General features: G+C 42.0%; 1 protein-coding gene across 2 annotated transcripts in view; it reads right to left on the bottom strand.

Moving 5' to 3' along the window:
• tex47 (testis expressed 47) overlaps window positions 1–19,537 on the bottom strand; it is a 35,322-nt gene that overhangs the window by 11,951 nt on the left and 3,834 nt on the right. For both annotated transcript variants that reach the window (XM_033044032.1, XM_033044031.1), the window contains exons 3-4: window positions 10,423–10,526; window positions 133–200 (exon numbers count right to left, since the gene is read on the bottom strand). In XM_033044032.1, the coding sequence (XP_032899923.1) occupies window positions 133–200; window positions 10,423–10,526 (172 nt within the window). The remainder of the gene's footprint in view (window positions 1–132; window positions 201–10,422; window positions 10,527–19,537) is intronic.

Raw genomic sequence — 19,537 nt, 5'->3', positions numbered from 1 at the left:
TTGTAAGCAGTTGCAACGAATTGAAAGTGGCAATGTTATGTTATGGAGAAGCAAGCACAGCACATCTCTCCTGCCCAACATGATCAGACCCAAGAATGAAGAGAGAATAGTGCACCATTGCTTATGGATTACCTTTCTCCTTGGTGTTTCTGCATGTCGCTTAGATCCTGGATTACTGAATACAGCACGTCACTGGAAGACTGTGAGCAAATGGAAAAAGTCAACTAAATGCATTTTGCATCTTTCTAAATATATGTTTATTCGAGTGGGTTATGTGAAAGGGTGGCATATTTTTGCGAATTAAACCACTCTAAATGTTTCCTGCATATGTAGTTAAACATCTGACATTCAGCATCCTCCCCAGTTGGTGCAATGTAAGCAGCAAGAGGCGCAGGGATTTCTAGCAGCTTAGTAGTGAGGTCGTATTATTACATCCAGTGCAATTTGGGGTTTGAAGGTTAATTGGCGTTGGTAAAATAAATCGTTAATGGTCCCTAGTGTGTAGTGTATGGGGTGATCACTGGCCAGCACAGACTCGATGGGCTGAAGGTCCTATTTCTGCGCTGCATCTCCAAAGTCACAGAATAAACTGATCAAACCTTGAGAATATGATAAATTACTGAGTCAACTGATCCAACACAAACCTCAATGTGTCATTACCAGTTGCACTGTCCTCTGGTACACACTCGGAGGTCGGCTCTGCTTCCAGCACCATTTGCAGATACAAAACACCTCCTTTGCCACCCTTCTTGTACGGTTGGAATCTTACTACCCCTGAACGGACAGGAGACAGTTCGCAAGTTTTGCTTCGGGGATTTGGGAATTAATCAAGGGTCCTTGTCACTGTTCATCCTGCACATCTTCGTAACAGAAGGCTCTCTGGTTTACGGGCTGTCTGTGGAGACGAACAACAAGTGCTGCCGAAAGATCATCAACTCGGGGAAAGATGCTCTTTGTTCCGCCCGAAACTGGTTGACTTCCCAGCGGAGTGAGATGTCCGTCGGGGAATGTTGCCGATTGGCCCGCTCCAGATTGCAGGAGTACGTGTTGAGGGACGCACTGAAGCTCGGTGCAGTCAATGCCAAGGCTCTGTGGGAGAGGACCACAATCTAGGTTCCTTCCGCTGCTGAACATGGGGGGGGCAGAGTGTGGTGGAGACGCCCTTCAAATGATGGAAGGGATATCACCCCAGGGGGCTACTTGAGTGGCAAGGGTGCTTGGTTGAAAGATAGTTATGAACACTACTGAATATGACACTAATTCATGTGTAGACGCTGAGAATATCAGATGAGATTTTGCACAGTTCAGCTCAGTTTACACTTTATTTTAAACTTCAGAGATAAAGAGCGGAAACAGGGAGTTTGGCCCACTGAATCCACACCGACCAGGGATCACCCCACACACTAGCACTATGCTACCCTCTAGGGACAATTTACAATCTTACCGAAGCCAATTAACCTCCAAATCTGTACGTGTTTGGAGTGTGGGAGGAAACCGAAGATCTTGGAGAAAACCCACGCAGTCACAGGGAGAACATACAAACTCCGCACAGACAGCACTTGTAGTCAGATTGAACATGGGTCTCTGGCACTGTAAGGCAGCAACTCTACCGCTGCACCACCATGCTGTGTTTAGCTTAACTTAAGAAATACGCATGGAAACAGGTCCTTCAGCCCAACGAGTCCACACGGACCGTGTTCACCCATACACTGGTGGTTCTATGTCCTACACACTCGGGGCAATTTGCAGAAGCTAACAATCCTACAAAACTGCATGTCTTAGAACCTTAGGTACACAAAATTGCTGGGGAAACTCAGCGGGTGCAGCAGCATCTATGGAGCGAAGGAAATAGGCGACGTTTCGGGCCGAAACCCTTCTTCAGACTGATGGGGGGTGGGGGAAAGAAAGAAGGAAAAGGGGAGGAGGAGGAGGAGCCCGAGGGCGGGCGGATGGGAGGGTGGGAGGAGACAGCTAGAGGGTTAAGGAAGGGGAGGAGACAGCAAGGGCTAGCCAAATTGGGAGAATTCTATGTTAATGCCATAAGGACGCAAGGTCCCCAGACGGAATATGAGATGTCTTAGAACCTTCTTGTTTTATGTATATTTTTTTTGTTCTGAATAAAGTTTATTTTGGGGAAAAAAGCTGCTGTTCGAGTGGTATCAGTATGGGTTCAATTATAGCTGGCTATCTCCCACTGAGGTTTGCTACCTGAAACAATGCTGGGTACATAGAGGTGCTAAAATAAGCCAACATCAGCACTGACTGGTCACTACAAATATGACAACAAATCTCCTGTGTGCCTTCTTCAAGCTCAATGTAATCGTGGGCTAAAGACACGTTGCAGGTCCTGTGCCCGTTTCCTGTCTCTCTCCAATTTAATTCTATGTGTCATTAACTGGCCTCACCTTTAGTTGTGGTGGACAGTGCTTGCTTCAAAATATTTAAACTGGAGAAGTTAAGCCTGGATAGATGTGTTGCCAATGTTAGTTCACAGTTCAACATTCACTGTGTAAAAAGTCAATCTAGTCTTAAAATAACCACAGTAAGACATATAAAACACGCATGGATGCATCAGTACGAAATTTAATAATCAACACCGAACTCTGTTGACAAGCTCATTCCATTCAAAGATAAGTAGATTAAAGCATATTGTGTTCCAACACTGGTGAGTATCACACTCAAATTCAATTCCACAGTGAATCAGTTATTACAATATAAGTTAACGTGTTGTACACGGATTGTTTTGTGACGCTTCACGCTGCGGTTTGTCAACCGAGAATTAACTTAATTAAATGGAAAATGTTGAATGGATGTTGATTAAAATCTCCCAGTGCATGAAATGTGTCGGCGGGAACTGCAGATGCTGGTTTAAACCGAAAATAGACACAAAAAGGTGGAGTAACTCAGCGGGACAGGCAGGCAACATCCCTGGAGAAAAGGAATGGGTGACGTTTCGCCCGTTCCTTGTCTCCAGAGATGCTGCCTGTCCCGCTGAGTTACTCCAGCTTCTTGTGTCTATCCCAGTCCGTGAAGATGGCTGCTATCAGTAATGGAGAAATCCTCTCTCCAGCCCACAGCATACAGCTGTACGAGGGTCCAGGCAAGGGAACTGGGGTCTGGCCTACCCTGCCTTCAAAGTTGGTTGCAGCAGGGGCCCCCAGAGCACAAAGGGACATGGCGCCCATGGAAGACAATGTCTGGAGGTTCGCAGCACCCTGGGGCTTGCTGGAGCTTGAAAATGAGGCCTAAACATGGCACCTTGTGCATGCGGGCTCAGTAGACTATTGCTGTACACTTTGCTAATCGGGATGTGCTTGAGTATGGGAATACAGGACTGGACTGCAAGTAAGAAAATAATCCCACCTGGCATTTGCACATGTGACAATAAAAACTCCATTGAACAATTTGGAAATTCTTCAGCTGTAGGTACAAGTACATTTTGTTTCTAGAGAACAGCTTTAATCTATATTCGGTTTGAAGAAGGGTTCCGTCCCGAAACGTCACCCATCCTTTTTCTCCAGATATGCTGTCTGATCTGCTGAGTTACTCCAGCACTTTGTAACCTTTATTTGTAAACCAGCATCTGCCATTCCTTGCGACTTCTCTTTAATATCCATTGGCCTTGAGACCAGGAAATGTTTACTATTTCCCCATAGCAATCAATCACATTTATCTCCCATCTCCGAGCAGAGGCATTATTCTGAGTAAGCAGGTTTAGATGCCTCACCTGGTTAATAGCATTTTGTGTTGTATCGTTACATAACTCTCGGCTGAACTATGCGCCGGTTATTTTCTTTTACTGGCCGAAACATTTGACTTTACCATGGAGTAGATTGACCATAAATTAGCCTATCTAATATTAACTGAAATCTACGGGTGATCGATAGTCGGCGTGGACTCGTGCGCCGAAGGGCCTGTTTCTGTGCTGTGTCTCTAAACTAAAATTACGATGGGGACACAAAAAACTGCAGATGCTGGAGTTGTGACAAAGAACCAAACAGGTGGAGGAACGCAACGGGTCAGGCAGCATACATGAGGGGTGGACGGACGAGGTTTCAGATTAAAACTGAAGAGGGGGGTCCCGATCCGAAACATCTCCTGTCCATTACCCCCATAGATGCTGCCTGACCAGCTGAGTTCCCCCAGCACTTTGTTTAATAAATCCAGGTGCCAGGGAATCCAGATCTCAAGGGAATAGCAGTGAAGCTCACAAAGGAATTCTCCTTTTGCCCTGGGTTGTGGAAGTGTGAACGTAGACAGGGGACAACTCACAAAGGTATATCAGGCCGATTACAATGCAGAATGAGCTAAGAGAAACATATACCTCTGTGCAACCTGGCAAGGCCTAATCTATAGTTGGTGCTGAGATTTCTGTCCTGCACACATTTATTTAAGGAACAATCTTTAAAGGGAAATAAAATGAGAGGAAGATACAAAACTGGTTTTCTGTTCAATTCTTGTTCAGATCAAAGGGAAGCATAGTTCCAGTTTGCAATGAGCCAACTTCTGAAATGATTCCTCCTTACCACAGAATACAATCTATCACAACTAATCAAAAGATCAGAAATCATAAGTGATAGGAGCAGAAGTAGGCCATTTGGCCCATCAAGAGGGAATGGGCAGGTGACGTTTTCGATCAGATTCTTACTTTAGACTTCATGCTACAACTTTGATGACACTTCTTTTAAAAATAAAATGCAAAGTGAAGCAATGTAGTCCTGAGACTCTGCGATGTCATCGAAACGGAAGCTTGTTTCTTCCTCTTTCTCTTCCTGTTTCTCTTAAACCTCCTTTAATCCATTGGCCGTTTATTTGACTACATGATTCTACAGGTTGTACAGAATATAGAGTAGGCGAGGAATCGTCCAACTGTTTGGTTGATGTGACACTGGTGCTTTCTCAAAGGAACTGATTGTTGACTTTAGAAGAGGATCGATGGGACGATGGTGGAGAGAGTCAAAAACTTCACATTTCTGGCTGTGCATATCTCTGAAGATCAATGCTGGGGCCAGCACACTGATGCAATCATGAAACAAGCCCATCCACATCTCTACTTCCTTAGAAGATTGAGGATTCGGTTTGTTGACTAATACTCTCTAGAATGTCTACAAGTGTTCTGTAGAGAATATATTGACTGCTTTCATCATGGCCTGGTTCGGCAATTTGAATGCCCAAGGACAAAGAAAATCGCAAAAAAGTGGTAAACACTGCCATCATGGCGACTGACCTCCCCACCATTGAAGGGATCTAGAGGAGTCGCTGTCTCAAAAAGGCAGCCAACATCATCAGAGATCCACACCACCCTGGCCACGCTCTCATTTCACTCCTGCCATCAGAATGAAGGTATAGGAGTCTGAAAATTGTAACATCCAGGTTCAGGAGCAGCTTTTTCCCAACAACCATCAGGCTATTAAACCCTACAACAGGGCTCCAAACTACATAGAGTTGGGGGCATTAGTTTTGTCTTTTATTGCACTATTATTGTTTGTTTTTTTATATACTGAACTTTGTTATTGTCTATTATGGTGTAGACTCAGCATTATGTGTACGTATCTGTTGTGCTGCTGCAGGCAAGAATTTCATTGTTCCATTTCAGGACATACGGCACTAATTAAAACCTGGACGCTTGGATTCTAGTTCAAGACAACACATTGATAAAGTTGCTCTAGATACTACAATGGAGACACGAGACTGCAGATGCTGGAAATCTGAGTGAAAAACAAACTGCAGGAGGAAAGTAATGGGTCAGACAGCTTCTGTGGGGGGGACTGGATTGTGTGTGGTCTCCCCACAGATGCTGCCTGACCCGCTGAGTGCCACAAATTCCCCTACAAAAGCCCACTAGTGGCCAGAGTGACTATCAGTGGCCAGAGTGACTATCAGAGTGGCCAGAGTGACTATCATCCCTGGACCATCAATGGTAACCAAAGAGTGAATTTTGTGCAGAGATTATTGAAGAATGAGATCACTTCATTTAACAAATAACAAATGACTCAGTGGGTAAAAAATGAGATTGAGCGAGTTTAGCAAATGTCAGGTGTGATGAGAAGGTTTGAGTTCACCTGGGTGGAGGCAGTCAGTATAGAATGATAACCCTGAAGCTGCCTTGAACAGGAAAGAACTAAGCTCATGAAGCAAAGCAAACATTCTTCCAAAATAGCCCAAAGACTTCATTTTAATTAGACGCCAGTATGGCTTTCTATTAATAGTACAGGCCTGGAGAATGTAAACATATCTCAACACTGGAAAATTGTGGGTAACAGCACAGTGGTGCAGTGGATAGGGCTACAGTTCCACAGCACCGGAGACTTGTGTTCAACCCTGACCTAGGATGCGGTCTGTGTGGAGTTGGCACATTCTCCCTGTAACCGCATAGGTTTTCTCCGGGTGTTCCACTTTCCTCCCACATCCCAAAGATCCACGGGTTTGTAAGTTGGACCTCTGTCAATTGGCCCTAGTTGTGTAGGAAGTGTGTAAGAAAGTGGGATCACATAGAACTAGTGTGAACGGGTGATCGATAAGTACACAAAAATGCTGGAGAAACTCAGGGGGTGCAGCAGCATCTATGGAACGAAGGAGATAGGCAACGTTTCGGGCCGAAACCCTTCTTCAGACCAGCGTGGACTGAAGAGACTGTTTCTATGCTGTATCTCTAAACTAAAGTCTAAAGTAAAGTGTAAGCAAATCACTGGGAAATTTTCAAGTATTAATTATGGAAAGTAATGCATTATGCAACAGTCAGAAACTGAGGTCATTATTGGCGATGGGAATTAACATCCAATGTAAAAGACTGCCATCAATGTAAATGGTGGAATAAGGCTTCTCAGAAGCTGAAGGTGAATACAGGTAATTCCTGAATTACAGAGGAGGTAGGTTTAGAAAGATGTTCCTAATGTACAGGCATATTTTTAAGTACAGGCAAGATGTACAGGCATATTTTACATAAGTCAAATTTCAACGGACCTCTATACAGGTTTAGTGTTTAATTTTATACTCTGATAGTAATGGATCCTTAACCAATCACATCTGATACACTGCATGAATAATCTGAAAACATCTACTGGACTAAGTAAAACTTTTTTTTTGGTCTGGTTTACGGAAAATGCACAGAGCTCAGCTAATACTATTGAGACATTTGTACTTAATTTAGTTTAGAGATACAGCATCGAAACAAGTCCTTCGGCCCATCGAGTTCACGCTGCCCATCAGCCACCACCCATTCTATGTTATCCAACTTTCTCACCCACGTCTAACACACTAGTGGCAATTTACAGAAGCATCTTGGCGTAGCGGTAGGGTTGTTGCCTTACAGCACCAGAAACCCAGGTTCGATCCTGACTATGGGTGCTGTCTGTATGGAGTTTGTATGTCCTCCCTGTGACCGCGTGGGTTTTCTCCGGGTGCTCCGGCTTCCTCACACATTCCAAAGACGTACAGGTTTGTAGGTTAATTAGCATCCGTAACATTGTAAATTTAGTGTGTAGGATAGTGTTAGTGTACGGGATGATTGCTGGTCGGCGTGAAATTAGTGGGCCGAAGGGCCTGTTTCTGCACTGTATCTTTCAATTCTAAAGTCTTTGGGATGTGGGAGGAAACTGGAGCACCCGGAGGAAGCCCACATGGTCACAGGGAGAACGTGCGATAAACACACGGACAGCGCCCGAGGTCAGGATTGAACTTGTGTCTCTGGAGCTGTGAGTCAGCAGCATTACCAGCCGGGCAACCAGAACTGCACACAATACTCCACATGTGGCCGAACCAAAGTCTTATAATGTTGCAACACGACTTCCTGACTTTTATACTCAACGTCTCGACCGATAATTGCAAGCATGCCATACGCCTTGTTTACCACTATCTGCTTTTGTTGCCAATTTCAAGGAGCTGTGGACTTGGACCCCAAGATGTCTCTGTACGTCAATACTTCATGCCCACTTTGCATAGTTTGCATCTTACATACTCCAGAGAATACATCCATTTTATACACCAAATTATGACCTCTGAAAGGAAATGAGAATGGATTTCCTAACAGGGAGCACAGTGGCACGGCTGGTAGAGCTGATGCCTCACAGCCCCAGAGATCCGGGTTAAATCCTGACTTTGGATGCTGTCTGTGTGCAGTTTGCACGCTCTCTCTGTGGGACTGCATGGGTTTCCTCCAGGAGCTCCGGTTTCCTCTCAAATCCTAAAGATATGTGGTTCTGTGGGTTAATGGACCTCTGTAAACTGACCCAAGTATGTTGGTAGTGGATGAGAAAGAGGGATAACATAGAACTAGTGAGAATGGGTGATCGATGGTGGGCATGGAGTCAGTGGGCCGAAGGGCCTGTTTCCATGCTGTATCCTTGGCTAGGTGGACCCCTTCACCCTTCACACTGAGTTCCCAAACTTCACTGGGGCTGATTGCGCAGTCAATAAGGATACATACCCAATGGTATTGCAACTATTTAAAACTAATTTAGTTTTCAAATACTTTATAGAACAAAACAGACAGCCAAAGCCAAAGCAGTGTCAGTGATTTTTGTGTTGGTGTACGCCTGTTTCTGGAACTAGCTGGGGGGGGAATGTTTCTGTTCACAAAGGGGTAGTGTTGCAGGTTGCACAAGAGGAGATAGCCAAACCCCAGAGAACCCGGGATAGTTTAGAGTTAGGGTTATTATCGTCACGTACACCAAGTTACAGGGAAACAATCTGGTTTTGGATGCTATCCAAACAGATTAGATATAATACAGGTATACATAAATTAAGTTAAATTTAACTGTAAGATAGAGTGCAGAATATAGTTCTCAGCATTGTAGTGCATCAGTCCCATGGACAAAGTCCAATGTCCACAATGGGGTAGAGGTGTATCAGACAGTACACTGCCGTATGGAAGGACCATTTAAAGCCCTGATAACAGAAGGGAAGAAGATGTTATTGAGTCTGGTGGTGCACACCTTCAAGCTTCTGTACGTTCTGCCAAACAGGAATGTGGAGAAGAAAGAAAGAGCAGGGCGGGACAAGTCTTCATTTAGTTTAGAGATGCAGTTTGGAAACAGGTAATTAGGCCCACCAAGTCCGCGCTGACCAGCGATCACCCACACACTAGTTCTATCCTGCACCCTGAGGAGATATGTTTAGAAACACAAGGAACATGCAGATGCTGGAATGTTAAACTCAGCAGGCCAGGCAGCATCTGCGGAGGGAATGGACAGACGACATTTGGGGTCAGGACGCAACCTGAAACGTCGCCAGTTAATTCTCTCCAAAGCTGCTGCCTGACCTGATGAACTCTTCCAGCACTTTGTGCTTTAAGGAAAAAGGTTTGCCGTCCTGAGAAATTCCATATGCAGCACTACCCGACGTTTACACGCATCAAACAGAGAAGCAAAAATGTACCATAAACATTCTTATTCAAGTTATTAACCACAGCAAAATCACCAACAACCCCTAACACATTTTATAGTGTCGAACAAAATGTCAATACTGAAGGACAATGTACCTTGTGTCTTTATTTTTGTAAACCAACGTCTGCAGTTCCTTGTATTTATACTTTCCAGCTACCTCTCTGCTTACCATATATCAAGATAATGATGATACTTTATTGTCATGTACCTATGTACCTAGGCACAGTGACATTCTTAGTTTTGGATATGATCCAGTAATATTATATTATAGATAAGCACAATCATAGACAGTGCAAAGGTACAATGATTGTAGGGCAAAATAGTTGACTTCAAAAGACCAATAACTGCTGAGTACCTGTGAAGTGGGTGAAAAATCCTCACACTGAAGCCAAATTATTATTTATCTTTTCTTTTCTCTCAGTCACTCACTCCTTATGATGACATCTTGCATTGAAGGTATAACACAGAGCTGATGTTTGAACACTCCACCTATGGTTGTAGAGTCACACAGCATAGAAAAAGACCCTTTGGCTCAACGCTGCCCTGCCGACCAAGATGCCCCATCTAAGCTCGTCCCATTTGCCTGCCACCTTTTAACAGATTTGCAACAGAAATACTCTGCCACCTTTGCTCATTCTGCACAGCTGCCATCGTTTGGCACTGTCTCTGAAAGTCTTTAGTGTCGTTTGTTATTTTTCCCTTTTCCAAGCACAAAGATTGAACATACAGGGAAGTGGGCTCATTGATGTTGTCACATATATTGTATCAAGCTAAATCAGCAAAAATAATCTGTCCAATTCCACTTTGATTCACTTGCAGGTTTACTTTTCTACCTCCAATGTGTGACAACTTTGTAATTTCAGAGAAGAATCACCATTTATGTGAATTTATTTTCAGGATGTGTCGACATATCTAATGACACATAATGCTCGCATTAAACCTGAAATCCTGCTGAAATCTGTACATTGTCATGCATTTTATATGCAAGACTGCCCTTGTTGTTTATCATTTAACAATCCTCACCATTTATTAGCCTCACCTCTACCACATGTATAACATAGTTAGGGTACAGCATCAGAAGTCCTGTGATCGTATCCCCTTGGTGACAACGCTGGAGTCTCTGGAGAAGGCTTTCATAGTACCCTGCCACACAACACAATGAAATCCCAGGTTACTCATTTCTGAAGCACGAGGGGAGCATTTTCTTTCTCTTATTTCCAATTTATCTCATTAAAAAAAAATCAAATGACTCACAATGATTTAGAGCCCAGCATTCTTGAAATGCTTTTCATACCAATAACTAGTTACTTTGAAATAAAGATTAATTTCATGGAGGCTTGTGCTTATTCATTGTGCTTCAATTGGAAGACATCTTGTTTCTATAAATGGCAGAGACAGGTGATATTTTATCGACCTGATTGTTAGCTGATGCCAGAACCAATTTATCATTGAATTGGGAGAGTTAAGGCTTGAAAGAAACTGAGTTAATTTGAAAAAGGATTGAATAAGATTCCTGAACGATATATAAAAAAGATTTTAATGGGGAGAGACATTCCAAGCGATATTAAGGGAGGGCTTCTCAATCAAACTCTGACACTGAACCACATGAGAAGATATTCAAACAGAAATGTTTTAAGATGCATCTTAATGCAGGACGTTAGAAGAGCAAAGGTATCAAGAGTCAATTGTCAAGAGTGTTTAATTGCCATATGCACTGAAACGGAACAATAAAATTCTTACCTGCAGCAGCATAACAGGTATATAATCACAGGACTCAATAGATAACATCATAAAACATAAGTTCAATAAATACATAAAAAAGCAATGCTACTGCAAAACAAAAGTCCCCAATGCAACCAAGACAGTCGTAGTTTGAAAAGAAAGTTTAGTTGATGACCTGCAAGGCTTTTTTATTTATTTATTTTTTTAATTTTTTTTTTATTAGAAGTACAGTAAATTACAATAATACACATCAGATATATCTTATTACATTTGTTGTACCACTTCGTTTTTCGAGCTTTAAAAAAGATAGAAATAAAAGAAGTAAGGAAAGTGAGCAAGAATCGTGAAAGTGCAGGAAAGTGTTGGGAAAAGAAAGCCCCTTAGGGAAGAAGTTAGAGAAGGAAGTAAAGAAAGGAAATTAGACCCTAGAAAGAAAAGAAAAAAAAGGAAAAACAATCGCTCTATTGTAACACAAAACTCCGCAAAAAAGCATATACCAACCGTATTTTTTTTAAATTTAAATTTATTTTATACATCCCGTTACCAGATCCTGGTACCATTTATATTTTAAATTACCTTATACTTGTAATAGTTCCATAAATGCAGACCACGTGTTTTGGAAGTGGTCTGCTTTGCCTGCTAGGAGGAGTCTCATCTCTTCCAAGTGTCGTGTTTCGAACATGTTTGAAATCCACATTTTTATTGTTGGTATTGGAGCATTTTTCCAAAATTTGAGTATAAGCTTTTTTCCCCATTATTAGCCCGTAATTAAGTAAGTTCTTTTGAAACACGTTTAATTCGGGTTTACCTTCCGATATTCCAAAAATGATCCATTCTGCTTTTGGTACAAGTTTTATTTTAAATAATTTTGTGAAGATTTCAAATATTTCGTTCCAGAATTTTTGGATTTTTATACAAAAAACAAAAGAGTGCGCTATGGTAGCTTCTTGTGACTGACATTTATCACAAATGGGTGAGACATTGGGGATAAGTTTATTTATTTTAGTTTTTGAATAATATAGTCTATGTAATGTTTTGTATTGAATTAAAGTATGTCGTACGTTGATCGAGCATTTATGCACATATAGTAAGTGTTTATCCCAGCTCTCTTTTGAGATTTTTATAGCTAGTTCTTGTTCCCAGTCTCTTCTAATACCATCGGTTGTAGGTATTTATATATTTAAAATAATGTTGTATAAGTATGATATTAGATTTGCTGATTCAGCCTTTGTCTTCATGGCTTCATCCAATAAGTCTGGGGGCATGTTATGATAGTCTTTTGTGTATTTTTTCAGATAGTCACGGATTTGAAGATATTTAAAATATTGATTATTTTTCAAATTATATTTCACTTGTAATTGTTGAAATGATAATAATTTTCCTAATTCATACAAGTCTCCGAGCGTTTTGATTCCCATTCTTTCCCATTGTATAAATGATTTATCTATAATTGAAGGTTTAAACGACGGGTTATTGACTATTGGCATTAAAAGAGATAGATTTCTTAATTTTAGATTCTGTTTTATTTGTTTCCAAGTTCTAATTGTGCTATGTATCATTGGATTTTTATTATAATTTTTGTTATTCAGATTCAAGGCTTTGTCCTGCCCCTCCACTCTTCTAGATTATTTCTCCCCACTCCAGCAATCAGTCTGAAGAAGTCTCAACATAAAATGTCACCTATCCATGTTCTCAAGGGATGCTGCTGATTCGCTGAGTTACTCCAGCATTATGTGTCTTTGTGTTGGTTGGTGTTAGGACTTACAATAGTCTGATGGTCCTTGGGAAGAAGCTGTTGCTGAACCCGGAGTTCACGGTTTTCAGGTACCATCTTCCCGTTAAAATGTTCAATTGTCCCTGGTGTGTAGGATAGTGTTAAGTGTGTGCAGGGATCGCTGGTCGGCGCGGACTCGGTGGGCCAATGGGCCTGTTCCCGCACTGTACCTCTAAACTAAAGTGAACTTAAAAATGGCAAAGGGTTGATCAAGTACAGAAGAAGCCTTTGGGAACAAAAATATAACTACAGGTATAACCTTCTTGTGAACAAGACATACTGTGAAGATAGCATGGGAGATAGATTGTAAACAACAGCTGCTAACTCTTACAGAATTAATGCATTGTTCACAAGTAGTATCGATATTCTCCCACGACAAAAAGACGGCAGAAAAAATGTTCCAGCCATAGCCTTCATTAAAATTTAAAGATAGCAATAGATCAAAAGAAAAGAAGTTACATTTGCCAAAAATACAGAGAGTCTGAGGGTTGGGAAAGTTTCAGAATTTGGCAAAAGAACCATTGAGGAAGAGGAAATGGACATAATAATCCAGCGAGAATAACGCAAACATAGACCACAGATATGTACAAATATAAAAGGCCAGATAAAGTTAAAATGGGGAAATAAAGAGCTGCAGATGCTGGTTTATACCAAAGATAGACACAAAGTACTGGAGTAACTCAGCAGGTCGGGGAGCAACCCTGGAGAAAAACTAGGTCCTTCAGTCTGAAGAAAGGTCCTGACCCGAAACATCACCCATCCCTATTCTTCAGAGCTGCCTGACCCACTGAGTTACTCCAGCATTTTGCATCTATCTACAGTTAATATGAGTCACTGAGTTACTGGCAACTCCTGAACATAATGAACAATAGCAGGCCTGGAGGGAACTATTTGCCCGATGAAATTATCATTAGTTAAATCAATAAGTATTGGACAATTTAATTGTAAGGTGACCTGCAGCTACGGGTTTTGAAGGAGATGGCCGTGGAGGTCATTTCCTTCCTTTAGACCGGAGATAGCATTAGGCTTAGCTATATTATTGTTATGTGTTCCAAGGTACATCGTAAAGATTTGTTTTGCATGCTATTCGATTAATACTACACATAAAGATAATCAAGCCAAACTCGTACAATAGGTAAAATTAATGTAGAGGAGGGAACTGCAGATGCTGGTTTAAACTGAAGATAGACACAAAAAGCTGGAATAACTCGGTGGATCAAACAGCATCTCTGGAGAAAAGGAAAAGGTGACGTTTCAGGACGAGACCCTTCTTCAGGTAAATTGAATGGAGAGATATAGAGCACAGGATATAGTCATCATCGGCATTGTATCGCACCAGTCCCAGAGACAAAGTCCAATGTCCACAATGGGGTGGAGGTAAGTCGGACAGTAGCCTAGCTTCTGGAAGGACCATTCAGAAGCCTGATGACAGAGGGGAAGAAGCTGTTCCTGAGTCTGGTGGTGACGCATTCAACCTTCTGTATCTTCTGCTTGAAGGGGGCAGGGAGGTAATGGAATGTGCGGGGTGGGAATAGTCTGTGATTATGTAGGCTGCTTTTCTGTAGCAAATGTAACCAACTATTTAACTGGACTTGACTTGGGAGAAAGAAAAAAGGAAACAAACGTTCAATTAGTTTGACATCAGGAGTAGGGAAAATCTATTATAAAGGAAAAGGTGATAATATTTAGAAAATAACATCAGGTGTGCCGGTGGTTATGTTAGTTTAGTTGATTTATTGTCACGTGTACCGAGGTACAGTGAAAAGCTTTTGTTGCGTGCTAACCAGTCAGCAAAAAGAGGGAGGAGGCAGGAGAATGGGATTGAGAGGGAGGATTGAGCCAGCATTGAATGGCAGAGTACGCTTGATGGGCCAAATGGCCTAATTCTGCTCCTTTTACATGAATAATATGATTGGGTATATTTGAAGAGAAATAATATTTCACAAATCTATTGGCGATTTTGAGGCTTTAAACAGAATAAATAAAAGATCGCAGCTGACATAGTGCGTTTGTATTTTCAGAAGATCTACATAAGAGATTATTAAAGAAAACTGGTGCACATAATATAGGGGATATTATACTGGCATTCATTGAGGATCGCTTCATTGACAGAAAACAGGGAACAGGTAAAACAGGTTATTTTCAGGTTGAGAGGCCACTATCATGGACGTATATTTTTGCATTAATGCCCTTTTTTTGCACAGACATTTTTTTCTTTTTACTCAATTTTGTATAATTATTGTATTCTGTTTAGCCACAAGGAACTGCAGATGGTGGTTTACAAAAAACCCCACAAAGTGCTGGAGTAACTCAGTGGGTCAGCCTCAGTAATTCTCTACCCAAGAGGGCTTTAGAGGCTCAGTCATTGAGTCTATTCAAGGCTGATTTTGACAGATTTTTTGATATTAAGGGAATGAAGGGGTATAGAGTCATTGTAATAAATTGTGGTAAAATATCACTCAAGACCTTTTTGAGCAAGTGGAGAGAATGGCCACGTTTTTATTTTATAGTTTGGTTTAGTTTAGATACCAGGCCCTAGTTTAGGAAACAGGCCCTTCGGCCCATCGAGTCCACGCCAACCAATGATCAACTGATCACAGCAGTTGGCCAATTACACACTAGGCCAAGTTACAGAGACTGATGGACCTGCAAACCTGCACATCTTTGGGATGTGGGAGGAAACCGCAGCAACCCGGAGGAAAACCCACGTAGTCACAGGAAGAACGTGCAAACTCCACACAGACAGCACCTGAGGTCCCTGGCGCTGTGAGGCAGCAACTGTACCAGGTGCGCCACTGTGCCACCTGAAGTTCTCATGCTCTTTTGAACATTGTAATTCAGGTTTTGCCCCGTGGCTGTCAAGCTGCTTATGTGCCAATATGCAGGTGACCTCTATGAAGAGTGTTTATGTGGGGCAAAGTGATGGAAAGTGTTTGTTTATAGGGTCCTGCCTTCACGGGGAAATAAAGGTTTGGCAAACTTTTCATTGTCCAGAAGATTGTTATAAACTTTATGTGGCCTCTCTTGTTTATACATCGGAGAAAAGGAATTACACGCCTCAAGGTGTTTATAGAGTTACAAGGTAGTTTTGTGCTAACTCTAGCTGTTTAGTTTCATGGACATAGCCGTTGGCAGGTTAAGTGGCTACAGTAAATAGCCCCTTGTGAAGGCAGGTGGTAGGAAAATCAGGGGGACAATGGTTATTTGGGAGGGACCCGCTTACAAAGAAATTGATACAGGCAGGAGCTGCTGGAACTGCTCCACAGTTGGCATAGACTCAAAGGGCCAAATGGCCACCTTTAAGTCATAATAAAATATGAAAATAAGAGGGTATATGCAAAAGAATATTCTGTTTCTGTTTAATAAGAATACATTTTTATTTTATATTTATTGCTCTTTTCCATAATCAGGCACGAATTGCAAAAATCTTGGACTCTAGACTTGAGACAATACAATACAATGCGGTTTATTCGTCACATTGCGTGCAAGCGAAATGAATTTGTGCGGTTCCCGGAGGTTGCAGGTGGTTGCCGGAGGTTGCAGGTAGTGGAAGCAGGTAGGGAGACTGACAAAAACCTCCGGGGACCGCACGGAAACCTTGGGTGGGGCGCAAAGTCTCCAGAGGTTTCCGTTCAGGTTTCCTAAGTGGGACAGGGGCATTTAAGGCAGCAACTCTACCACTGCACCACCGTGCCACCCAGTAGAATTAAGGACATGGAGCTATAACCCATTACTACATTGGGTATTCAGCAAACCAATGAAAATGTGAGTGAAAGCGATGGGTGATCGTTGCATCCATATTGAGGGAGTGCAGCGCAGGTTCACAAGGTTAATTCCCAGGATGGCGGGACTGTCATATGCTGAGAGAATGGAGCGGCTGGGCTTGTACACTCTGGAGTTTAGAAGGATGAGAGGATATCTTATTGAAACATATAAGATTGTTAAGGGTTTGGACACGCTGGAGGCAGGAAACATGTTGGGGGAGTCCAGAACCAGGGGCCACAGTTTAAGAATAAGAGGTAAGTCATTTAGAACGGAGATGAGGAAACACTTTTTCTCACAGAGAGTGGTGAGTCTGTGCCTCAGAGGGCGATGGAGGTCGGTTCTCTGGATACTTTCAAGAGGGAGTTAGATAGGGCTCTTAAAGATAGCGGAGTCAGGGGATATGGGGAGAAGGCAGGAACGGGGTACTGATTGGGGATGATCAGCCATGATCACATTGAATGGCGGTGCTGGCTCACAAACCGAATGGCCTCTACTCCTGCACCTATTGTCTATTGCTACAATTGTACATGTTGTACGTGCTTTTATCTTTTTCTCCCTGATGATCTCCATTCTTCACTACAAGTGACGGGTTCTCTCTCAGCCACAGTTCCCAAGGTGCCATGGCCTCGACACCCACCTGAAGTCTGGTCGGTCGGGGGGATCGGGAACCCGCCCGAAGGCTCATCGGACAGCGGGGCTGGGAGGTAGCTGGAGAAATTGGACGCGAGGAGCAAGGACCAGTACGAGGGTGAACCGGGGTATTACCTCCAGTGCCTTCAGGTAGGCTGCAGGAGGCAACCCCGGGACACAAAGATGACCAGTCGAGCAGAGGAGAGGGACGTTGGTTTGTGGAAACTGTTCCAGTACATTGATCGCGTGGTCTGGCTGGACTTTGAACTTTGAATAATGGCGCCAAAAATAGCAGCGCTCGCTTGTGTAATATATGCAAAATTGTGCAGTTGCATATGCGACAAATAAGGCACCATTGAATATTGAACTAGTTATAATGGCAACATCCTTCCTCTGAAGTGATCATTTACTCTGGATGTACAATTCTAGCCGATACAGAGATTCACAATAATGAAATAGAATGGTGGGCAATCTTCATATGAAGGTACGTTATAAATTCCCCTTCATCAAGTAACCGCCTTCCAACTAGTTTGCCTCGTCAACCATCCCATTTGTACGCACGCAAACGAATAGAAAGGTTTTTCAAGGGATTCTTCTGATCAACTTAACCACAACCAAATATGGTAAGTGAAACTCCAGCGATGATGGCCTCTCTCTGTGAAGCAAAATCTAATCTCGAAGCAAGCAGTTCGGAGAAATGTTTTAGGTTCTTTATAGTTTGTAATAGTGTTGCAATGATGTGGTATAAACATAGAAGTAATGAGATCTTTTATCATCACAATAAACTGTGTCAGTTCCATGCTCCAAAGTAGCATTGAATAAAACTTACTGCAGATTGCATCTTAATTTGACCATTTGGATATAGTCCTCTAGAAACATAAAAATAAAGCTGGCAATATTAATAATTTGGAAATAGAAAATAAAATAGAATGTAAGATTGGCACTGACAGGGATTCTCAAAATGAAAATAACTTATCTGTAACCCTTTTTATGGTGCTAATTTATAGGCTCTTGATACTAATAAAATGTAGAGAACTAGCTTCATTGCAGTAGGAAGGGGCATGCTGATATTACTGAAGAGCTGAACATCTTTCTACATCTCCTGGGTTTCAATCTCTGTTTTCTGCAGTATATAAGGCCATAGGGTCATAAGTGATAGGAGTAGAATTAGGCCATTCGGCCCATCAAGTCTATTCCACCATTCAATCATGGCTGATCTATCTTCCCCTCTTAACCCCATTCTACTACCTTCTCACCATAACCTGACACCTGTACCATATTTTCCTCTTGTATATGAACACCCAAACACCTTACTGTAAAATAATTCCATGTGATGCCATTAGGAACCAAAGTTCAATTAAACAAATCGGAAATCTGTAATTCTTTTGGCAATCCTTACACAATAGTAAGTTTTTTTTCCTCACAATTGTTTTCTTTCTTTACAAAGGTTTAACTTTTCTTTAACTTTTACTAGAAATGTATGACTAAATCAAAGGTATTATTTCTCTTTGTTCCTTTAACTGGAACATTAACTGGCATTCCTTTGCATTCTAACATTTAGATCACATCTAATATCTGATGAGGAGTGCACAGGTTCGATTTCTGGATAAAGATAGTACATTGGAAGAATAATCAAAAATCTATTTTATTCCTTTTCTGATTATATTGCCAGAACATCAAAGAACAAGGCCGACCAAATGTCACAGATGAAGCCTTAAATTCATTTCTCGCTCGTCAATTAAGCAGTTCTGAGATCTTTCCTTTAGACTTTAGAGATACAACGTGGAAACAGTCCCATCGGCTCACTGAGTCTGCGCCAACCAGCTATCACCCCTGGTACACAAGCACTATCCCACATAGTAGGAACAATTCACAATTTACTGAAGCCAATTAACCTACAAACCGCAGAATGTACATCCTCTGTTGGACCTTGTTGACTGTGGAGTCGATGGTGGCCTCCCAATTAAGGTCCCTGGAGATGATGGTTCCAAGGAACTTAAATGACTCCACAGATGTGACCATGGTGTTGTTGATTGTGAGTGTGGGGAGGGGAGGGGGAGCTCTCCTAAAGTCTACAATCAATTCCACTGTCTTAAGAGCATTGAGTTCTAGATCATAATGAGGAAGGTAGAGAATGTTCGTGACCACCTATCAAAGAAATATAGGATTGTGTTCTCTGTTCATATCATTTTCATCTGGTAGGAATTACAACAGCAAATACTGAACCTTGAATCCTGTCTGCATTCCACAAGTAAGCAACGAA

Source organism: Amblyraja radiata, chromosome 26 (genome assembly GCF_010909765.2).
Source record: "Amblyraja radiata isolate CabotCenter1 chromosome 26, sAmbRad1.1.pri, whole genome shotgun sequence".
Lineage (NCBI taxonomy): Eukaryota > Metazoa > Chordata > Chondrichthyes > Rajiformes > Rajidae > Amblyraja > Amblyraja radiata.
This window is presented reverse-complemented; position numbering and strand designations above follow the sequence as displayed.